The following is a 21,857-nucleotide window of genomic DNA, read 5'->3' on the forward strand; positions in this document are numbered from 1 at the left end:
TAACCATGAAATGTATTGTATTTCAGAGGTGCAGCCAGATAGATAAGTCCAGTTAGATGGGGCCAGAAAGCAGAAGAGCCCTGGCTAGACATGACCAATCTGCAAAGGAGTCCTGGTTACATAGGACCAGTCTGCAAAGGAAGTCTTGGTTAGATAGAAGCAGGCTGCAAAGGAAGCCTGGATACTAAGGGACCAGTCTGAAAAGGAGACTTGTTACAGAGGTGGATGCGGTGGCTAAATAAGGCCAGATTGCAGACTAGATATGGTTAAATAGGCACAGTCTGTAAATTAGAGCGATCATTAAGGGGAAGTTACACTAAATTAGATGCGAACACCAGATGGAAGAAAGTTAAGGAGGAAGTAAAATCAACGTGCCAAGAAGTACTACGCTCCATGAAGCACCAGCAGAAAGAATGGATTTCAGCCGAAACATTACGCAAAATCCAGGAGCGGAAAAAGAAGAAATCAGCAATAAACAGTAGTAGGACAATGGATACAAAAGTAAAGGTACAAAAGAGTATACTGACGCCCACAGAGACGTGAAAAGAAGCATCAAGATAGTCAAGAGAAACTACGTTGAAGGATTGCTAGCAGAGGCAGAAGGAGCGGACGGTAATGGAAACATGAAGAAGCTGTACGACATCACCAAGAAGCTGTCCGACAACTACAGCAAAGCAGAGAGACCCGTAAAGGACATGCAGGGAAAGACCATAAGAAGTGCAGAACACCAAATGAATGAATGGCAGAACATATTAAAGAACTGTTGAACAACACCAGCAGCACTAAATCCCCCAGAAATCCACCCAGCCAACGTAGATCTCATCATAATCTGTGAAAATCCCACAAGACCCTTTCTATTGTCATCGACCAGACGGAAGTAGCCCATTCTACCACGGGTTGAATAACATGATCGGTAGTTTCCGCCTGCCAAAAACGGATATGGAGTACACTTATCTCTTCTATTCAACCTAGGCATTCACATTTGTCATTATTCTATGTAAATGTCTATGTGATATATCTTGTAAAGCAAATATGGTGCACTGTATTGTATATGGATATAACCAAAATAGTGCTGATGAGACAAAAGAATTCTTTGTTTCCAAAAGATCCTGTGTACTAGAAAAACGTGGATTGAAGCTATTGGATCGAATAGGGTGAGGGGTGGTTAGGTTGCATCATTTATGCCGGATTATAGTCAATTTGGCCCAAAGACATTTCGGCCCAATTTAGCACAGTTTGAACAAGTTCTTTTTCTTCAAACAGCAAGTTGATAAGGTAGGTTTTAGGTGAAAAAAAAAACAACTAAATTTAAACAAACTAAACTATCTTGTTATTCTTTAAGAGAAAATAATCATACTTCGAAACGAATATATATGAGAGAAAACACAAACTGAGGCATCTTGCTCCTTCTAATTAAAATATTTATATACATATATTATTTTAAGAAAAATATATTCATCTGCACAACGACATTCTCAATTAAAGTCTTCCGGTCAAATTAACAATATTGATGTATAAAACAATACTTAATAAATACTATTCTACAGAACACACATACATTTTTCTAAGGGTAGTGTACTTGAGGTATTTTAACAAACATATTTAATTTTAGGCTTCAGTTTGTAACACTGCTGCATATAACACACACTCGATTACATATGAAAGAGAGAGAGAGAATAATGTTGAGCATTTGTCATTGCTAAAGTATTTGCAAGATGAAGCTCTTACCTGTTAATTTTATTGTTTGTTTTCATATTTCAAGTTGATGTCTTAGTGTGTCCGCGCGTAAATTGAAAGCTTGTCATTACTAGTCAATATCGTCAGTCAGATTTGCTCCATTATTCCAATGTAGATTGCGAGATTTGTGTAGTCATGTGACTCGGAATGCAAATGACGAGATCCGGATCAAATTTCGTCAATGCTATCGTCTGTCATCGGATTAAAGATGTAACGAATGCTACACTGGCTATTTCTGAGACATTAAATCATATTCCTATCGATTTCATTCTATCACACTGTTTTTCTAATGGAATGGCTCTGACGCACATTGCTGGATATGCTCCAACATATATTTATAAGCTTTATTCTGGATGAGGACACGAATGTAAGGCCTGTAATTAGTATTAATTACGTGAACGAACATTGGTTATTTGTTATATTTTTCTTTCACAGGAAGTTCTGAACATTATTAGAAAACTAACACTAACTCCAATATTTTAGAAACATATCTTCATTCAAAATGAAGTATACATATATATATATATATATATATATATATATATATATATATATATATATATATATATATATATATATATATATATATCGATTTATTTCTTTATTTAAAACTAAAGATTTAACAAATATCCTATAGAGAAGGGCAGATTTGATAATCATTCTGTCAAATGTTCTTGCGTTTTGGTTATTTTCGAATGTGGTGATATTTCCATTACATTTTCTTTTGAACAAGGATATTTTTGTTCATTTAATTCATGTCAATTTGTTCCTCAACTAATATAATGGATACGATTCTTTCTTGTGTACAACAATCAGAGCAAACATTTTTAAGGATGAATTTTCGGGGACAGAATAGTTTTGTAAAATATCGTAACACCATTCTTTTCGCTTCTCTCCGACCTTAAATGTTAAATGGTCAGTCCCTTATTATGATAAATTAAAGAAAATGTGTCATCTTTTTAAAAGAAAGTTGTTATGATGAAGATGAAAATACAATCACTACCACTATGAGCCACCACTTTTGTTCGGTCAAAAGCTAGTGGCAAATTGGATTTTTCTAACTCAGGTTTATGCAAAGCCAGTTGAAGTTGGAGTATACTATACATCCATGTGCCAAGGTTGCTTTAATATATTTAAGAAACAGCTTGGCCGTGTATACCGTGACTTTGGAGAAATCATGAACCTGGCATTGGTGCCCTATTGCCATGCACAAATATGTATCGATAAGTAATGAAAAATAGTGATAAGTGAAGTTTTCCATAAGGCATCATCTTCATTGGCCACGGTTTTAAAATTCACCCATCAGTACACAGTTCATAGGACTGGTAGAGATAGTAATCTTGGTTAATGACCATACCATATATTTAATGACAATAAGCTACACAAGACAGTAAGAAACTGTAACTATAATTTTGTAACTTAGCTTGTACACAAATAATAAGTATTTGAAGTCACCATGAGAAAACAAACAACAATTACATAGATGGTTTATCAAATAATTAGTATCCAACTTAACTATATAATACTAAGATATGATATGAAAATTATATGGATACTGTACCTCACTTTAACAATACTAGTGATATCAGTACTATACATTTCATCATTACACAATAAAATACAGAGTGCAAGGCAATTTAGACTTTGGTCATTTTACTTTTAAGATCCATAACGTAAATGATTTAAATTCATTGCTTGCTTAAGATGACAAGGATGACATTTGCTTAGCTTTCATATACTCCTGCTAATTACATATGAAAAAATGAGAAATCTGAAAGATTTTCAAATACATATTTCAGAATATATATATATATATATATATATATATATATATATATATATATATATATATATATATATATATATATTCTTTATATATATTCTTTAGGAAACAAAAGAAGGAGGACGCTGGTTGTTTACTTGTGCGTGGGGCGAAGACGAACGTATGGGAAACATGATTCAGGTAAATATCCATTTTAGTTGAATAACTAGTTGTGCCTTTTAATTTGTTTGCTACACAGAAATATATTCCTTAGATATGAATAAGCATTTTTTCATATACGGCATTTACTAAAGCACCAAGCCCTCAAAATTCCTAATTGCAAAGCCTTAAGGGGCAGTTCGATTTTTCATTGTGCAAACCAATATCCAAATATAATGCAAGTATAGTGGAAAGTTACTGTTTTTGAATAAGCAAATTCATCACGTAAGTCATTTTCCTACCGGCAAGTTATCAAAAGAAATAATAGCTCAGTACAAATTTTAACAAATAATTATCTTAAATATATTAAGATGAGCAGAATTGAGTGTACTCATAGACGTCCTATATGATCTTAATTGTAATACTACTATATATGGTCCTATATAATGTGCTAACTTTGATACAAATATACATGGTCCTTATCATGTTACTAATATAGCTGATACTACCTTTGTTACTAATGTGTTTGGTCCATACCGTGACACTTATATATACAGTAACAACTGAGATACTAATGTATATGGTCCTTACTACTTTGATTCTCAGATGCTCTTGACGTTGATATTGTGACTTAAAATCAAGATAGTTATATTTTATAATGTACGTAAAATGGTTTTTTAAATAACCTAGATATGAACTCGGGAAAAGATAACAACACTATTATGTTTTTATGTCAGATAAACAGATATGTGATAAAGAGAACGTCATTAGTCAAGTAGACTACAGATCTCATTCATATTCAGCATAATTTTATTTAAGGTCAAAATGTTAGTCAAAACTTTTTGGGACTATAATACTATACATACTCACATATAAGTTCAAATAAATACATCATAACTTCCTAAAATTATTGTCCAATTTTTTGTTGTTGGTCTTTCTTGTTGCTGTTGTTGTTTTAAACAAAGATAAGAATCTATAATATTTCGGGCTCAGATGGATTTGCTCTTGAAAAGTTAAAGTTCTCCTGGAAGGGTTTGGATAGACTTCATATATATATATATATATATATATATATATATATATATATATATATATATATATATATATATATATATATATATATATATATATATATATATATATATTGTGATGCAAGTAATTATTAGCTCCTCAAAAAGAAATAATTATGAATTACATTTCAAAAGGCAAATAAGGGAAATTATTGCTGAAGAATTGGATATTCATGTTGCGACAGCAAGTCTAGTTCTGTACAGTATGCAGCTGGACACAGCTGCAAATTTCCCATTACATATTGACAACAGTGATAAACCGCTGTGGTGCAAAGCTCAATCTGAATTACGTTGTGGTCAGAGATGACGAAATAAAATGCGACAAATGTAATATATTTGGATTGAAAAGGTCATCCCATCCCTATGAGGAATATGAGCAATAAACAAAGGTATATATATATATATATATATATATATATATATATATATATATATATATATATATATATATATATATATCATTACTGTGATAATCTATTGGAATTCTGATTTCAAAAATGCATTTATTGATAAAGGCTTAAATACCGTCAAAACGTATTAGAAATCTGACTAAAAGATTGCATACATTACAAAGACTCAATTACTGTGAGAAAACTATGTGGAATATGACTGACGAAGGTGTATATATCAAAAAGGCTTAATTACTATAATTACCTATTAGGAATATGATTCGTGACAATATTCAGATTACTACCAGGTGTGTTCAGGATACATTGAAAATGTTTCTTTACACATTCAGTTTAGGAATTATCTTATTTAGATCTAGTGTACTAGTAAATAAATTCAGACCCTGTACTATTTCATTTTTCTCTTTTTCCAGACATGTGCTATTTATGTAACTCAGAACGTATCAGTGTACTTTCCATTTATCCTTTGTATGATGACGAATATAAATGGGACACGAGAGCAAGTTGCCGAACAGGTACAGTATTTCTCCTATAACATGCCAAGTGGTCCCTACTTTGTGATAGATGTCAGGTTTCCACCCTGTGATAAGTCTCGGATCCATGCTGTGATACGTCGCATGTTGCCATCTTGAGGTGGGTTACAGGGCCCCACTTTATGATAGCCTCCAAAACCTGTCTTATAAACTATTAGAAAATAAGGCCATGGGTACATCGTCAAAAATTTACTCGTCATTTTTTCTTAAATAATAGACCGTGAACAATAATAGAGAATCCTCTGTCTATGTATTGGCATATCTATTTCACCACAGGCTTCAAAATTATTTAAAGTAATTGACAGAGTATTTTCAAAGTATGTAGTGAATAAATATCATGAAAATTGCATGATATATATATATAGGAGTCACCAGCATATGGATCCAACCAAGTTGGGAGATTAATGGTTAGATGGGTCATGGTTAAATGATGATTGCCACACTTGGCAATGCAATGAAACGAATTATCATATCTTTGTATCATTACAATCCGCTTCACACCAGATAAAGTATTAAGAATGACCTATCTAAAACAGACTTTAAAGATATACTAACTAGATAATGGAAAAAAACCTGACCTTACATTCTTAATGTTGACTATGAAGAATATAAAATCTAACAGAGCTAATGTTTAGATAAAGTTAAAAACCATGTTAACAAACAATTTTGTTTTTGATCATTACGTTCAACTGTATCTAACATGTTATACCCTCAACATGGTCAACTTAGGATAATTGGGCGATGATAGTTATACTAGATCACCTCTATACACATGGAGACATTTCTAGTATGATTGGTTTTATACAAGGGTTTACATTACAATACTTATGTAACACAATTTAAAATAATAATTTTAATATGTATAAAAACGTTAAGTTAAATTATCCATTATTACGTTCTTTAGCAAAAAAATTAAAAACATTTAAATAACCGAAAATTATCTGTCCACACTAAACTCTCGTCACCCAATATTATCATCCAAGCAAAAAGTACACTCTGAAATGAGTATTATTAGCATATATAGATGAACACGCAGCAAGACGAAACCAACATTTTCTTATGTGTTAGACTGGGAAGAAGATTAAGCGGCCCTTTCGAGTAATGCGAAGTTTCTCAGGAAAGCAATATACACGTAACAATCTAGTTGATTTAAAATATTTTTATGGATTAATTGTGTACTAGGAATGTAATTGTAACAAATATTGCAATCTGGTATATATTTAGTTTTTAACTTGACCTCCCTGTTCATTCCATAAAACCGTTGTGTTTTCTGTTAATGATATTAAGGCTACTGTTAAGACAGGTGGTAATCGGAATTGTTTCTCTCTGAGATTATTGAACATTTTGATGAGTGGTCCCTTATTGTAGGTTTTACTGCTTTGAATATCTGAGCCTTGATCAGCCAATCGTGAGGTTTAATCAGTTGGCAAATTTAGAAGCTCTGTGCAATTTCACAGTGTAATGAAAGTAATATTTCAGTTAAATTTTATTTGAAAAATGAAAAAGTATTTATTTTTACTTGAGAAATCTGCATTGAAAGTGTATGACCGTGTTAAACATTTATTTGTAAACCTTAATTATATCCTTGTATAGTTTATAATGTTCAGAAATAAGTAATACCTTTAGGAACAAACAAGAGTAGCCGTATGAATTAGCACATTTTCTCTTGGTAACTCTAATAGCCTGCAATAGTGTTCAAGAATTTAGATTAAGAAACAGCCATTAGATTAAGAAACAGCTAGTTTGCTGCTCATGAAAATTATTTCATCGTCATATTGTTAACCATAATTTTATATTGTCTTGATCCGCCCACAATTTTCTTTCCTTTCCACACATGTATGACGATCTCACTTACTTTATTCTTTTCGCTTTAAGGGGTTCACTCTTGCGAAATCTGTCACATAGTGTCCGTTCTATGCTAACAAATAGATTTTGTCTTATGAATAACAAACTTTATGGTCGTACTTAAATTAACAACAAATTATAGAGCTCTTGGCCTCCATGACAATTATATTTCAAGGGAGGCAACGCAACTGCCAAAGCAACATAAATTTGGTTGTACAATGGCACCTGGAAAAACCATAGGCTTTAATAAATACATTACTCTCACTGTTAATATCATTTTCTGCATTTTTTTGTTTTTTGCTACATAGGGATTAGTGCAGAATGGGAAGATTTTTTCTAACACATATAAGGAGAGGTAAGTAGTTCTTTACTTGCAGAGATGGATAACAAGGCTGACGACGGTACAAATGCGGCACGCAGCAGACATCACAGTAAATCAACAAAGTCACAATGAAGTACATCTGGGTCTCATTATCTGGCTGTTTACACACAATTTTAACTGGTTTTCAATCTGGCATTTAGACATAAAAAATAAGATCCCGTCAACATGGTCATATACCAATGATCAGAGATCACTGACTAAGGTCTAGTCGAGCCATTGGGTCCAAACACTCTAATGGCAAAAAAAAAATATTGTGAAAGATTGAGATGTGAGAAGCAATTTTGATATCATCAGTCTGAAGCTATCTGATAAGACCACCTTTAATCATGATGTAAATTATGTGATAGTCAAATGTCATCAGTCCACTTCACTCCACGTCAACCTATGAGACATAACAGCTAGCTGAAACGGTGTTTCAAACAAAAACTTCTTGTGGATAAGAATTCCTGCGTATACAAGCAGAATCAATTAACCAATGAGAGACCTCGTCACATGATCTATTAATTATTCAGTAAGCCTGTTCTTATAATGTCCATTTGTACTGACCCAAACTTAAACGTTTTTGCAAATGTGTAGATAAGTAAATATTGCGACAGGTTGATGTGTACGGATGTTGCTATGATTATGTTCTATCAGCCGCCAATTTAAATGTAGCAAGAGATGTAATTGCGTTTTAAGTCGGAACAAAGTCAACAAAGAAGTACATATCGTTTCAGCCAGCTACATATGTCAAAGGTTATTGTGGAATAAAGTAGATTAACATCCTTTGACAAGCACTAGACTACTTCGGCAGTGCATTTATGAGGTTTATATTGTATTCTCAGTACTTTGATTTATTAGAATGACAGTACTGGGACAGTGCATTTATGAGAATAACATTGTTCTGTCTTCATATTCGGCATATTGTTTTTGTGGGAAAATAAAGATGGCCATGTTTGTCAGAGTTGTTGGCAGGGTATGGTTGGGCCCGTTTATTAGAGAATTGGTGGTCTTTTTTTTAATTTACCAATATAAACAGTTTATTTTCATTGTGTTCTAATCAATTGTGTTTCATTGAACTTAAAAATATTGATATAGGTAGGTGATTCATAATTAAATTCCTGATAAAATGGTTTTAGAGTCGTCGCCTTTAAAGAAGTCTGATTATTGTAAACATCTGAAAAATTTTCTTTCGCAGTGTAAATCAACTTTAACAGAACTACAGTGGTACAAGATAAAGGACTGCTGGAAGACCGATGTCGGTAATACACTAGAACATGAGATGGGTTTGAGGACGCAAGCTTTGAATGCATCCGAATTTTCTATACCCTGGGTGACTATAAATGGGGTAGAGTATTCCAGATACTTTTCTATTATCTGTTCTTTGTTATTATTATTATTATTATTATTGACTTTACCCAACTAAATCAGTATATAATATTTATAATGTACAAGTTGCTACCAAATCACAAACTTCAAGACCGAATATAATCAATTTTTTATGAGCGATATTGCAAGGAATTCATATACCAAATCCCCTATCCAAAATTAAATGTTTGGTACTTAATAAGAATACAATGAAACTTGATCCCAGAAAAATAAATGTATTCACATTCTTTTATTACAAAAATCCTTTGAAGTTGCATTATTATACACGTGATTGATTGAGAGATGATTACTTGATCTCACAGTGTTTTCCCTGGGATTGTGTAAAAGCAACCCTTCCATTAATTTACCCCCCACACACACAACAACAACAACAACAACAACAAAACGAGTGAGAAGACGAAAATCATGCATTCATTTAGCGTCAAAAATAACAAAATCTGTGACATTAAACAAAAAGTTGAATATAATCTTGAAAGTGCTTAATGTTGAGACCATCTGTCCCGTTCAGTTATTTCGTAAATGGTAATTTGTATTTGATAAATCAGACCATTTCTTGCATTACCTATTGTAAAACATTTTACAAACTCACATCACAAGGCTGTACAGCGGTGTGCATGCTCTATTAGGTATTCAAAGGTAATGTCTCTACTGTTGCATTATAATACATATCGCGTAATGTCGTTGTCATAACGTATCATTATGGTATTCAAGTGTCCTCGGTGTTGTCTATAATAAGAAAGTATTCTCTGTATTTAAGTCACCCTGTGGTTATCTATTATAAGACAGTGTTCTTTATATTCATGTGTTCACGGGGATGTCTATTATAAGACAGTATTCTTTATATTGAGGTGTTCACGGGGATGTCTATTATAGGAAAGTATTCTTTATACGCATGTGTTCACGGGGATGTCTATTATAGGAAAGTATTCTTTATATTCATGTGTTCACGGGGATATCTATTATAATAAAGTACTCTTTATATTCAAGTGTTCTTTGGGTAGTCTGTTATAAGAAAGTAGCCATGTGTCCTTGGGGTTGGCTAATATAAGAAATTATTCTCTGACTGATATGTCCTTGGGGCTGTCAGTTTTACGAACGTACTCAACATTCAAGTATTCTTGTGGTTCCTACAGTAGTTAGTTATCCCTATGCTTTTTGCAGACCAAAATGAGAATTCTGTTTTCCTGGAAATGCATAGTACAAAGATTAATTTAATTATCGAGTTTGGAAGTAAAACCAAAACAACAACCTTGCCTTTCTTTTTCTAGAAACAGACTGATGATATACAGCTTGAAGCACAAACTGAACTTAAAAGGTTGATATGGGACGCTTACCAGGTAAATGAACTTCACGCTAAACTCAATAACCTTACAAACATAACACTCACATGATAGATCTTTCATCAGGCAGATTCATTGATTGTAACATTTAATTTTGCCAAATAAAAACGTTAACTGGAAATCATACAGAAGGTAATAATGTATTTCTTATGTATTCTGCATAAACTGAAGTTTCTTTCAGGCAGATACTGTTAGGTCCACAAATTTGGTCATTGTATAGATGTAATTAATCTACATACCGTTGGTTAGTATTTAAAGGGCTTGTTCGGTAAAAATATTTAGTCAGTCCTCAAAGAAAGTTTTGGTTGGATAGGGAATAAGTGCAAAAGATGGTCTGCATACAGTGGGTTTGGTCTGCAAAGTACACCTGGTTGCAGAGATGACAGAAAGCAACTTATGCCTGCTTAGAGAGGTGCCAGTGTGCAGATGATACATGGGGTAGATAGGACAAGTCTACATATTAGACCTGATTACAGAGTTGCCATTATACAATAGAGGCCTGGTTACAGAGGTGCGGTTCCATAAAATCTATAGTATTTCATAGGTGCAGCCTTGGTTAGATATAGCCAGAGAGCAGAAGAGCCCTGGCTAGATATGACCAATCTGCAAAGCAGGCCTGGTAACAGAGAGACCAGTCTGAAAAGGAGGTCTTGGTTAGATAGGAGCAGGCTGCAAAGGAAGCGTGGTTACTAAGGAACCAGTCTGCAAAGGAGACTTATTACAGCGGTGTCAGCATGCAGTGGATGCGGTGGCTAGATAAGGCCATAGTGCAGCCGAGATATGGTTACATAGGGCCAGTCTGCAAATTAGAGCGATCATGAAGGGGAAGTTACACTAAATTCAATGCGAACAACAGATGGCAGAAAGTTAAGGAGGAAGTAAAATCAGCATGCCAAGAAGCAATACCAGTGAAAATCTTCAACTGGGTACTCTTGAAGGAGGCCGTCGACCCACAGTTACGAGACGAACAAACGGGCTTCCAGCAGAACAGATCGTGACCGGACCAAATAGCAACTCTTCGCATCATCGTCAAAGTAATCATTGACGTGCAATTCTTCGCTCTACAACAACTCTGTCGATTATAAGAAGGCATTCAACAGCGTGGACCGAGAGACACTCTGGAAACTTCTTCGCCACAACGGCATTCTTAACCAAGATGTAAAACCTCATCAAGAACGCTTACAACGGAATGCCCTGCACAGTCATTCATGCAGGACAGCACACAACCAACTTCCTAGTGCGGACTGGCGTGAGGCAAGGCTGCTTGCTGTCGCCGTTTCTCTTCCTTCTCGTCATCGACTGGATTATGAAGATGTCCACCAATGGGCGGAGAAATAGGCTCCAGTGGACATTGTGGAGTTTACTTGAAGAATTGGACATTGCCGATAACCTAGCGATCTTGTCCCATTGTCAGCAGCAAATGCCGGACAAGACCGACGTACTGGCAGCCACATCAACACAGGTTGGCCTCAACATACAAAGACAAGACCAAGATCCTCGAAATCAATTACGTCAGTAACAACTCAGTCACACTGCATGGAAGACCCCTGGAAGAGGTGGGGTCCTTCACGTACCTGGGCAGCATTATCAACCAGCAGAGTGGCTGAGACGCAGACGTCAAGGAAATCATCAGAAAGGCGAGAGCAGCTTTCATACAGCTGAAGAACATCTGGAGGTCCAAATAAATTTCCTTGACTACCAAGATCAGACTGTTTAACTCCAACGTGAAGTCAGGTCTACTGTATGTAACAGACCTGGAGAACCACCAAGTCGACCGTAAAGAGAATTCAGACCTTCATCAACAGCTGCCTAAGAATAATTCTCCAGATCCGCTGTCCAGACACCATCAGCAACGCTAGCCTGTGGCAGAGAACCCCTCAGCTTCCGGTAGAGGACGAGATCAATAAATAAGGTGGGGTTGGATAGGACACACCCTACGTAAGCCGCCAACCAACATTACCAGACAGGCATTGAGGTGGAACCCTCAGGGCAAGCGGAGAAGGGGCTGACCAAGAAACACATGGCGACGTGACTTGAGGCGGACTTCGCTAAGCTGGGTCACACTTGGATTCAGCTCAAGGGGATGGCACAGGACAGAAGTCTCCGACGATCGTTTGTGGAAGGCCTATACTACGGCAGGGGTGACGGGCAAAACCGAAATGACTGAACACTAAATTCGGAACTATATCCCTTCATCTAGAGGGCTGGTATGAGTTGGTGTATCATATTTTATCAGTAAAAATAAAATGTAAATAATAAATGTTTCCATGGTGTTAATAAGAACACAAAATATTTTTGTACAAATATCAAAGGGCAACTGAATATTTGTCTTCACTGATGATCTACGAAAGTTCAGAAGGCCAGAACATTAATATGTTTGAAAAACGTCTCTGTTATTATTATCTTCAAAGTGATCAGGTAATAATGTCAGACATATTGTATTTTAGATATCATAGAGTGACTTGTTAAATATAGTGCAAATAATATAGATTTCATGGATACATTTTACAGCAAATTTGGTTTATTTAGGCACTGAAATTGAAAGGTTTTTAAACTCATTGAATAATAAAATTTGGCATACAGTTATTCTACTGATTTAATAAACGACCACAGATATATACATGTATGAAATCTGTATGTTTCACACATGTGAACTGTTTGGATAAGTGGTCCAAATCGTGCATATCTGTTTCAACATTATCGAATGATGTTTTGTATTTATTACATACCCCATTATTTAAATATTGCGAATATTTTGAGTGTCACTGTATCGATCTCACTATAGCTCAATAATAATTATAAGCGCATCCTATAGATGAATAATAATTCCATTTGCACTGTATAGTTCAATAATAATTCCACTCACACTGTATGAAAAAATAATAATTCCATTCACTCTCTACATCTCAATAATAATTCCATTCACACTGTACAGCTCGATAATAATTCCATTCACACTGCACAGTTCAATAATATTGTACAACTGAATACTAATTCTACTCTCACTATAGCTAAATAACAACTCCGTTTACACTATTGCTAAGAAACATATTTTGAAAGAGTTTAAGATGGGGTATGTATTAAATTTAAAATATAGTTGTGTTTTCCTTTGATTTGTGGAAAAGAATGAATTAGGTATTGTGTTTGAAAACATCTCAGTCTGATGATCTGGATATATATAAAGTGCATACTGAAAAATTTGTACATGTATATATGTAATTTTGTACATGTATATATCGATTAAAGTCTAGTAACAACAATCTAAACTTCTTTGCATCCTCATATATTTTTAATACTTATATCATTAATGAAACGGCTTTATAAAGTCATTTAAGCTGAAACACATATACCCAATGGTGAAATGTTTATTCTACATATTTGAAAGCAATGGGTATCACGATTGTTGTTCCTGGACCATTAAACATGGAGTTCTAGTTAACTATACTGTAAGGGAATTATACGTACAGTATAATTTCATCTCAGAGAAGAGTGATGGTAGATTCTTGGGCATTTCAAAGACAGCAAAGCTTCATTTGATGTGTGGATACTGGCAGCTTGTAGGGGCATTTTAAGTTAAGCATAGTTTCATCTGAGGTCTATGAACTGGGCGTTTGCTACCAGCAAAACACGGCACAGTCCCGTATGAAGGCAAGGTGATGGTGCCACTAAAAGCATTTTAAGTGCAGTAAGGTTTAATCATAAGGGTTGATTGCTGGTTGCCTGTTATGTACACCAGAGGCTCATGGTAAGGTAGGTTCATGGTTGCCTTTAGCGTCATGTTAAGCACTGCTAATATTGCAATGGCACATCAAGGTCTCTCTTATTCATTAGAATGTGTTTATGTGCAAGTAAATGCAGAATGTTCTCTGTATGGATGCATCTGTGTGCAGCTTTGAAAATTATGATGATTATTTTTTGTTTTGTTCTTTACAGGGTCAAAAACCAGATGCCTGTAGAGAGGAAGAAGGAGATCTGATCTAATATATGTGGAATTAAGTTGTAATTTTCATGTGATCATATTGCAAGTAAAGATTTTCTTTTATCACTGCAGTGTAATGATCTCATGACTGGAATTATTTGACGATTTTCAACCATGTCTTTGTAATATTGTTTATCGTTGACGTTTCTAAGATCCCTCGCCATTGATCCAGATCATTAAAATGCCTACTTGCAATTGTGATCTTTTGACTTCATGTATTGTCATGATTTATTCAATGTACAGTACTTCTCTCATTGGAAACTTCTTTGTTCTTTTTTCTTTAATAGGATGATATCCTAAGTTTTGTATCAAATGTGTGTTCTTTAGTTGCAAAATTATTAAACCCGTATGCCACTTTTCTGAAAGGTGTGCCTTTTGCACATCCTACTGAATTCTTTATACAATGTTGTTTTATATGACATGAGTGTTCAATTTTGAATCAACCAGCTTATTTCAGATATATATATATATATATATATATATATATATATATATATATATATATATATATATATATATATATATATATATATCTGGCGCGTGTGTGCGCGCTGACAAACTACTGTCAGTCGGATATTGAAATATTGAAAAACAAGTATTTATTTCAGCATCTGATACAAATAAAGTTATTTTTTCTTTTGACAACTGATGCGTGTTGTCTTTTCTACAAAATTCAAATGTCAATTGAAAATCTGATTTGTTATTTTCTGATTATGTTCCCTTACATATGAATACTGGATTTTAGAACTTGGGTTGTACTGTTCTTTGACTACTTTGGTAGACATGCATTTACATGATTTATACATTTACAAAAATTTCTTACAAGACAGCAAAAAACGCATAAGTAAAAATCAACTGGAATGCCATACATAAAGTTTGAAATTGGCTACTTCGCATATTTTGTATAGATAAATATATCTAAGACTGATTATATTACTTTTTCTTCATTGATTTTATTAATTGTTTCTCATTCTGGCTATCCTTAAAAGTCTTTCCAATTTGAACAAAGGCATTCAGATGAATACAATATAACCTTTTGTATTCGGAGATATCGTATAAAATCAACCTTCTGGCTGAATTTTATCATATTGTCGTTGTAGTTTTAACTGTCACCAAAGAAGCAAAGGTATTTGGATTAAATTTCAACAAATAAAGAGCTAGACGAAAATATCCTTTTATATTTGAAATGTTTAAGACCACTTAAATTTTCTCATTCATAAATTGGGAAAATTAAAGCATGACTGACCTGGCAGGACGTGGAAAGCACGATATGTTTAAATACTGAAACATAATTGATTGTGTCAACAGTGTTATCCATTCTTGGCAGGAATTGGCTGCCATAGCAACCATCCATTTTAATCTCTGAAATAGTTCCGTAGGTACGTGTATAAGTGCCCAAGTCGCTAAACGTTGTATGCATGACTATAAACTGTCGAATCGTCTCTGCTTTAGGGACTCTTTTTTGTATGCCACTTATCATCGGCATAAGACTGAATAAATACATTTCTTTGACTTCTGCCGTGACCATTTTTGCTAGGAGAATCATTTTGTATAAATATAGACATATTAATTCTGGATACATTCTGTTAAATTTGAACAATTCTGTTCAGCAATTTTGAGATGTCATATAAGGGATTTTTTCTATTTCAGTAACCGCACTCTTATTTAATAAAAGATCGGACCATCTGTACAAACTGGGAAGATTTGAGTGCCTTTAATATTTTATCAAAATCTCATCAAACGTTTGGAGAGGTTTCATGGTTTTTCTCCTTTTAGTAGCAGCATCCATATTTTATAGCGAATATAACTTTGTTACACAAACTTGAGAAGCTTTAAGAAAAAAATTGAAAATACCAATTGTTCACACACGGGTGGATGCACAAAGCACTATGTCATTAGCTTTACAGCCATAAAGAGCTAAACTATTTCAACATACGATTTTCATTACAATTTAAAACAGAGTGCCATGAAAGGCACATTATTTTCCTGCACTGCATTTATTAGTCTTCCGTGTAGGTTTTAGTAGGACACGGTTGACTGGATATTATCAACTAATAGGTCTAAATGACCCGGACATTTGCACAAAGTATTAAGTCATGAACTAAACTTGGTATGCTGAAACCATTATTTTCTTATTCGATTCATAGTAACTATGACACTTGATCCCCATAATCTCTGGATTTCTTTATTACGCAAAGTGCCAGCCATCCACAAAGTTTGGGCAAGAAGCATACTCCAGAGCACAAGCAACAATGATTCCTGCTGGGGTAGCTTTTAGCATTGGTCTCGTACTCAAAGGGATACGGACTTAATACTCGCTCAGGCAAACCAGGGCTGACCGCCTCCGTGTTCATTGGAAAGGCATTTAGGTACAAATTCCTCCGCATATGTTAAAAGTGCCCTTAAAACAAAACAACAAAAAAATCATATTTCCGAACATAGTATGTAGACACGTTCCTTATCGTGCTTAACCGTTTCTTCAAGACGCATGGTATATGATTATATAAACATCATTTTAATACCAGTAATACAAAAACAGTTGCAACTAATAAGCTTACTCTTTCTGGAATGGAGAACCTCATCGTTGGCAGGAACCATACTATTGACCAGAATATTCTTTTTGAGAAAAAAATATGAAATAAGATTTATTATTTTTTTTATCAACAAATTCTTTTTTATCACACATTAACTGATGACATCATTCTCCTTATTTTCGATTGCTTTAGTCATATAATCAAAAATAAGCTCTATCAGATATATAAAGTGTTAGTATATATGGGCGTAAGAAAATCCCCCGGGGGACACTCACATCACATGTATTTTCATGTACAAAGTGCACATGGATAGATGGATGTCAGAATTGTTATCATGTTCTGACAATGCCATCAACGTATTTGATTGCATGTCTGAAAATAAAGGAGGGAGAGAAAATATCTTCCAGGAAATAACTGATGTTACCACAGTTATGGATGTAATGACTACTTCAAAGAGAATTAGCTGCACTCCTTCAAAAATGAGGGAGAGGTAGCAACATCCCCAAATATATGGTGTCTTCATGGAAGAGGGAATCATTCGTTTTTTGAGGGCAATGAGCTTACTGGCAACGGGTGTATCTACCCCACACTCACCCCCGACAATAAAAGGGAGCGGAAGCACCATCCAAAGCGCAACAACAATATGTTTTGCCAGTCCCAAACCAAAACGCTTTGAGAGTAGGCTTCGCTAACCCGATGTGTATTCCACTGTTCGTTTTAGCATTCCCTCCCTAACTACTGATTCCTTGGGTACATCACAAGATCAGACATTCACAGCACGGATTATCCTGATATCACCTCGCTGATCTCGAAGGTCTTGGTTCAACGATCTCATCGACCTTTTGATCAATCAAACCAGGATATTACCTCATTGGATGTAATTGTTTTGGCAACCGAAACCTAATCGGTTTTACACAAATCCTACTATTCTCCGCTTTTACGCCTTTATTTGATATGTATCTCCCAGGACCTGAGACGCTTTAGATTCAAGGCCCAGTTCGCACTCGCTTCCTGCAGTTGCAGATCTCTTAGCCATCCTTCTGAGGAGAGATTTTGTTCGGTCTCCACAATTAAGTTTCCACAGCTGCCCTTCAGACATATTTTAAACTCTCCAGAAGTCAGTCCATTGGTTTAGAGCCTTCTTCCGTGGATGTTATTGACAATTTTGAGTTTCAAATACAGGTGTCTCGCTCTCTGGTGCGAAGTTTTGTGTTTTGTGGATGTTAACAAAACAAGAACTTAAAACCTTTTATTTTGGCTACATTCTAAAATCGTGCTCTTAAAATCGTCTTTCTTCTAGCTGTAGTGACGGTGTGGAGAAGAATGAGATACATGTCTCATCAATAGAGGAGTGATGCTTTAGTTCAACAGGAACTGCAATTATGTTTCCCTGGTTATGTCAGCCAGAGAGAAGGTGTGTAGGAAACGGTTTTGCTCCCCTTTAAGCGCTTAGCGGATATATCAGTATCCACCATATTGAGATGGAATTCGCTGAAATCATGAAGAGCACCTATCAAATTAACTCCTCTCATTCAAGAGGGTGGGGGGGTGCGTGGCCTGGGCCTGACGTCCCGCTTGCCAAAGGAAAGTGAAGCGTCTCTCATAGCCTCTCCTTCCCAGGTGTAGTGATCGCCGCAGGACCACTGTCTCGCTCTGCGGGGCAGGAGGTTACTTGCATATGGCCTCTCCTACACTATTGTGTCCACAGCAGCACCTTCACGCGGTGCCCCCTGTTTTTAACAGAGCCTGCTGTGTGGCGCGACCGAGTACCCGGCGGTATAACTGGGTGGGCAGACTGGGCTCATTAGCCTTGGCAGGCAACCAGTCTAAGAGAAGGGAAACTCTGACCCCAAACCCGGGCAGATGAAGCTCGTTAGCCTTGTCAGGCAGTTCATCTAGGAGAAGGAAACTCTGATTCAAAACCAACCAAGTCCCATCAATTGGATTATGGCTCCACTGCCTTGTGGATATCTTCGGGAGAAGGAAAGGCTATGGGAGTAAACCCAGACAGAAAATCAGGAGTGGAGCCCCTAAGGCGGCTGGGGGTCGACTACGACCTCCTTCCGGCAGCTCCTGCATCCAAACTGGTGCCAAATGTCATGCTCAGCATTCCTTTGGACCCCACCAGCAAGGACGAGAGGGGGATCCTGACGTCTGGGCAGCCCAGGATCTCCATACTCCACGCCCAGGCTTGCGCCCTGGAGAGGACACTCCAGTCTCGCTACTGAGTGAGGAAACAACACGGAAGCTGACAGTTTACGGGTTATAAGTCCCACCCGATTGGCGTAGGGAAGGGGCGCCACGGGTCAGCTTTGACGGTGGGAGGGATCATCGTGTCCCACTGGCCAACTATCGCCCGCCTCAAGCCGGGCAGCCCCCGGTCAATAAGGTGTTGACCCGCCATCGTCTGCCTGCTCCAGTGGGTGTCTGGAGCTCAGTGTGTTGTTCAGCATGACAAGCAGACGGTAATTCCACACCAGACAAAAGAAACAAGAAACCAATAAAGAAGACTCCAGCTCTTCGATTTGCAAGCTGGAATGTGCGCACCATGTGTACAGGCATCTCCGACGACCTCAGAGAAGTGGACGACACCAGAAAGACGGCCATCATCGATAGAGAACTCACCAGACTAAATATCAGCATAGCTGCCCTCCAGGAAACCAGGCTCGCCTCTAGTGGCTCCCTCAGAGAGGAAAACTACACCTTCTTCTGGAAGGGTCGAGAACCTGAGGAGCCCCGTCAGCACGGAGTGGGCTTTGCCATCAAAAACAATCTCCTGGCCTCGGTTGAACCTCCCACAGGGAGCACTGAGCGTCTCTTGTCCATCCGCCTCACCACTACTTCAGGTCCTGTCAACATCATCAGTGTCTACGCCCCAACCCTCACGTCATCAGAAGACGTGAAGGATCAGTTCTATGGGCAGCTGGACGAAAAGATCAAAGGATGCCCCAAAAATGAACCACTATTCCTCCTCGGCGACTTTAATGCCAGAGTAGGTGCGGACCAGGAGTCCTGGCCTACCTGCCTCGGATATCATGGCACTGGAAAGACCAACGAAAACGGCCAGAGACTGCTGGAGCTATGCACCTACCATGGCCTGTGCATCACAAACACCTTCTTCAAGTGTAAGCCACAACACAAAGTGTCATGGAAACACCCCAGATCTCATCACTGGCACCAACTCGACTTGGTCATCACCAGGCGCTCTGCCCTTAACAGCGTCCTCTCCACCAGAACCTACCACAGTGCAGACTGTGACTCCGACCATGCCCTTGTGAGCAGCAGAGTGCGACTACAGCCACACGCGCTACACCGCTCAAAACCAAAAGGACGTCCTCGCATAAACACTGCACAGATGTCAGTCCCTGCCAAGGTGGAGGAGTATGTCTCTGCCCTGAACAAGGCTCTCCAGGACCTGCCTGAGTATGACGCTACAGCCAAGTGGAACGCCATGAAGGGTGCCATCTACAGTACAGCTATGTCAACGTTTGGCAAGATGGAACGACCCAGCCAGGACTGGTTCAATGCACACCTATCAAGGATGGAACCACAAATCGAGGAGAAACGAAAAGCCTTCATAGCTTACAAAAAATGCCCTAATGAATGGACGCTTGCTGCTCTCAGAAGTGCCCGAAGTAACACCCAACGCATTGCTAGACAGTGTGCGAACGAGTACTGGCAACAACTGTGTGAAGGAATCCAGCGCAGTGCCGAGTCCGGACACATCCAAGGCATGTACAGTGGCATCAAGAAGGCTCTAGGCCCTACAGTGAAAGGGGTCGCTCCCCTGAAATCCCTGACGGGAGAGAAGATCACAGACCGTGGGCAACAGATGGCCAGATGGGTGGAGCACTACTCAGAACTATACTCCAGAGAAACGTCAGTCACTGATGCAGCCCTCATCAGCATAAAGAATCTGCCCACCATGGAAGAGCTCGACAAAGTGCCAACCTTAGAGGAGCTCAGCAAAGCAATCGACTGCCTTCCAAACGACAAAGTACCAGGTAGTGACAGCATCCCGCCCGAAGCTATCAAACGTGGAAAACCAGCATTGATTAAACCACTGCACGACCTACTTTGCCGCTGCTGGGAGGAAGGAGTAGTCCCCCAAGACATGCGTGATGCCACAATTGTGACCCTTTACAAAAACAAGGGCGACCGCAGTGACTGTAATAATTACAGAGGGATCTCGCTCTTGAGTATTGTTGGTAAAGTGTATGCCCGCATCATACTCAACAGGCTGCAGTTGCTGGCAGACCGTGTGTACCCGGAATCACAGTGCGGCTTCAGAGCAGGCAGGTCGACGACAGACATGATCTTCTCCCTACGACAACTCCAAGAGAAGAGCAGAGAGCAAGGTCAACCACTCTACATGATGTTCATCGACCTCACCAAGGCCTTTGACTTGGTCAGCAGGAAGGGCCTTTTTGAACTTCTGAGTAAGATCGGTTGCCCCCCAAAACTCCTCAGCATGATAATCTCTTTCCATGCAGATATGAAGGGAACAGTCCTGTATGATGGATCATCCTCAACTTCCTTCCCAATTAACAGTGGTGTGAAGCAGGGCTGTGTGCTGGCACCAACACATTTTGGGATCTTCTTCTCCCTGCTCCTGTCCTACGCCTTCGACACGTCCACGGATGGCATATATCTACACACCAGGTCTGATGGGAGGCTGTTCAACCTGGCACGACTGCGCTCAAAGACCAAAGTGAGAGCTGTGCTCATCAGGGAGATGCTT

General features: G+C 37.5%; 1 protein-coding gene across 1 annotated transcript; it reads left to right on the plus strand.

Annotated features, from left to right (window-relative positions):
* The first annotated feature begins 623 nt into the window (after nt 1–623).
* On the plus strand, nt 624–14,584 carry LOC149783582 (uncharacterized). Its single transcript, XM_089932867.1, has 6 exons — nt 624–686; nt 5,549–5,650; nt 7,822–7,868; nt 8,736–8,850; nt 10,532–10,600; nt 14,537–14,584. Exons 1-6 carry the CDS (start codon nt 624–626, stop codon nt 14,582–14,584), a joined length of 444 nt encoding a protein of 147 aa, XP_089788993.1.
* The last annotated feature ends 7,273 nt before the right edge of the window (nt 14,585–21,857 follow it).

Source organism: Sinohyriopsis cumingii, chromosome 14 (assembly GCF_028554795.1).
Source record: "Sinohyriopsis cumingii isolate HCF-2022 chromosome 14, ASM2855479v2, whole genome shotgun sequence".
Taxonomy (NCBI): Eukaryota; Metazoa; Mollusca; class Bivalvia; order Unionida; family Unionidae; genus Sinohyriopsis; species Sinohyriopsis cumingii.

Coding starts and splice junctions, on each gene's coding strand:
- LOC149783582 (XM_089932867.1), top strand. CDS start 624: ATGAAGAAGCTGTACGACATCACCAAGAAGCTGTCCGACAACTACAGC. Junction 8,851..10,531: donor TTGTCAGAGTTGTTGGCAGG/GTATGGTTGGGC, acceptor TTCTTTTTCTAG/AAACAGACTGATGATATACA. Junction 10,601..14,536: donor TGATATGGGACGCTTACCAG/GTAAATGAACTT, acceptor TGTTCTTTACAG/GGTCAAAAACCAGATGCCTG.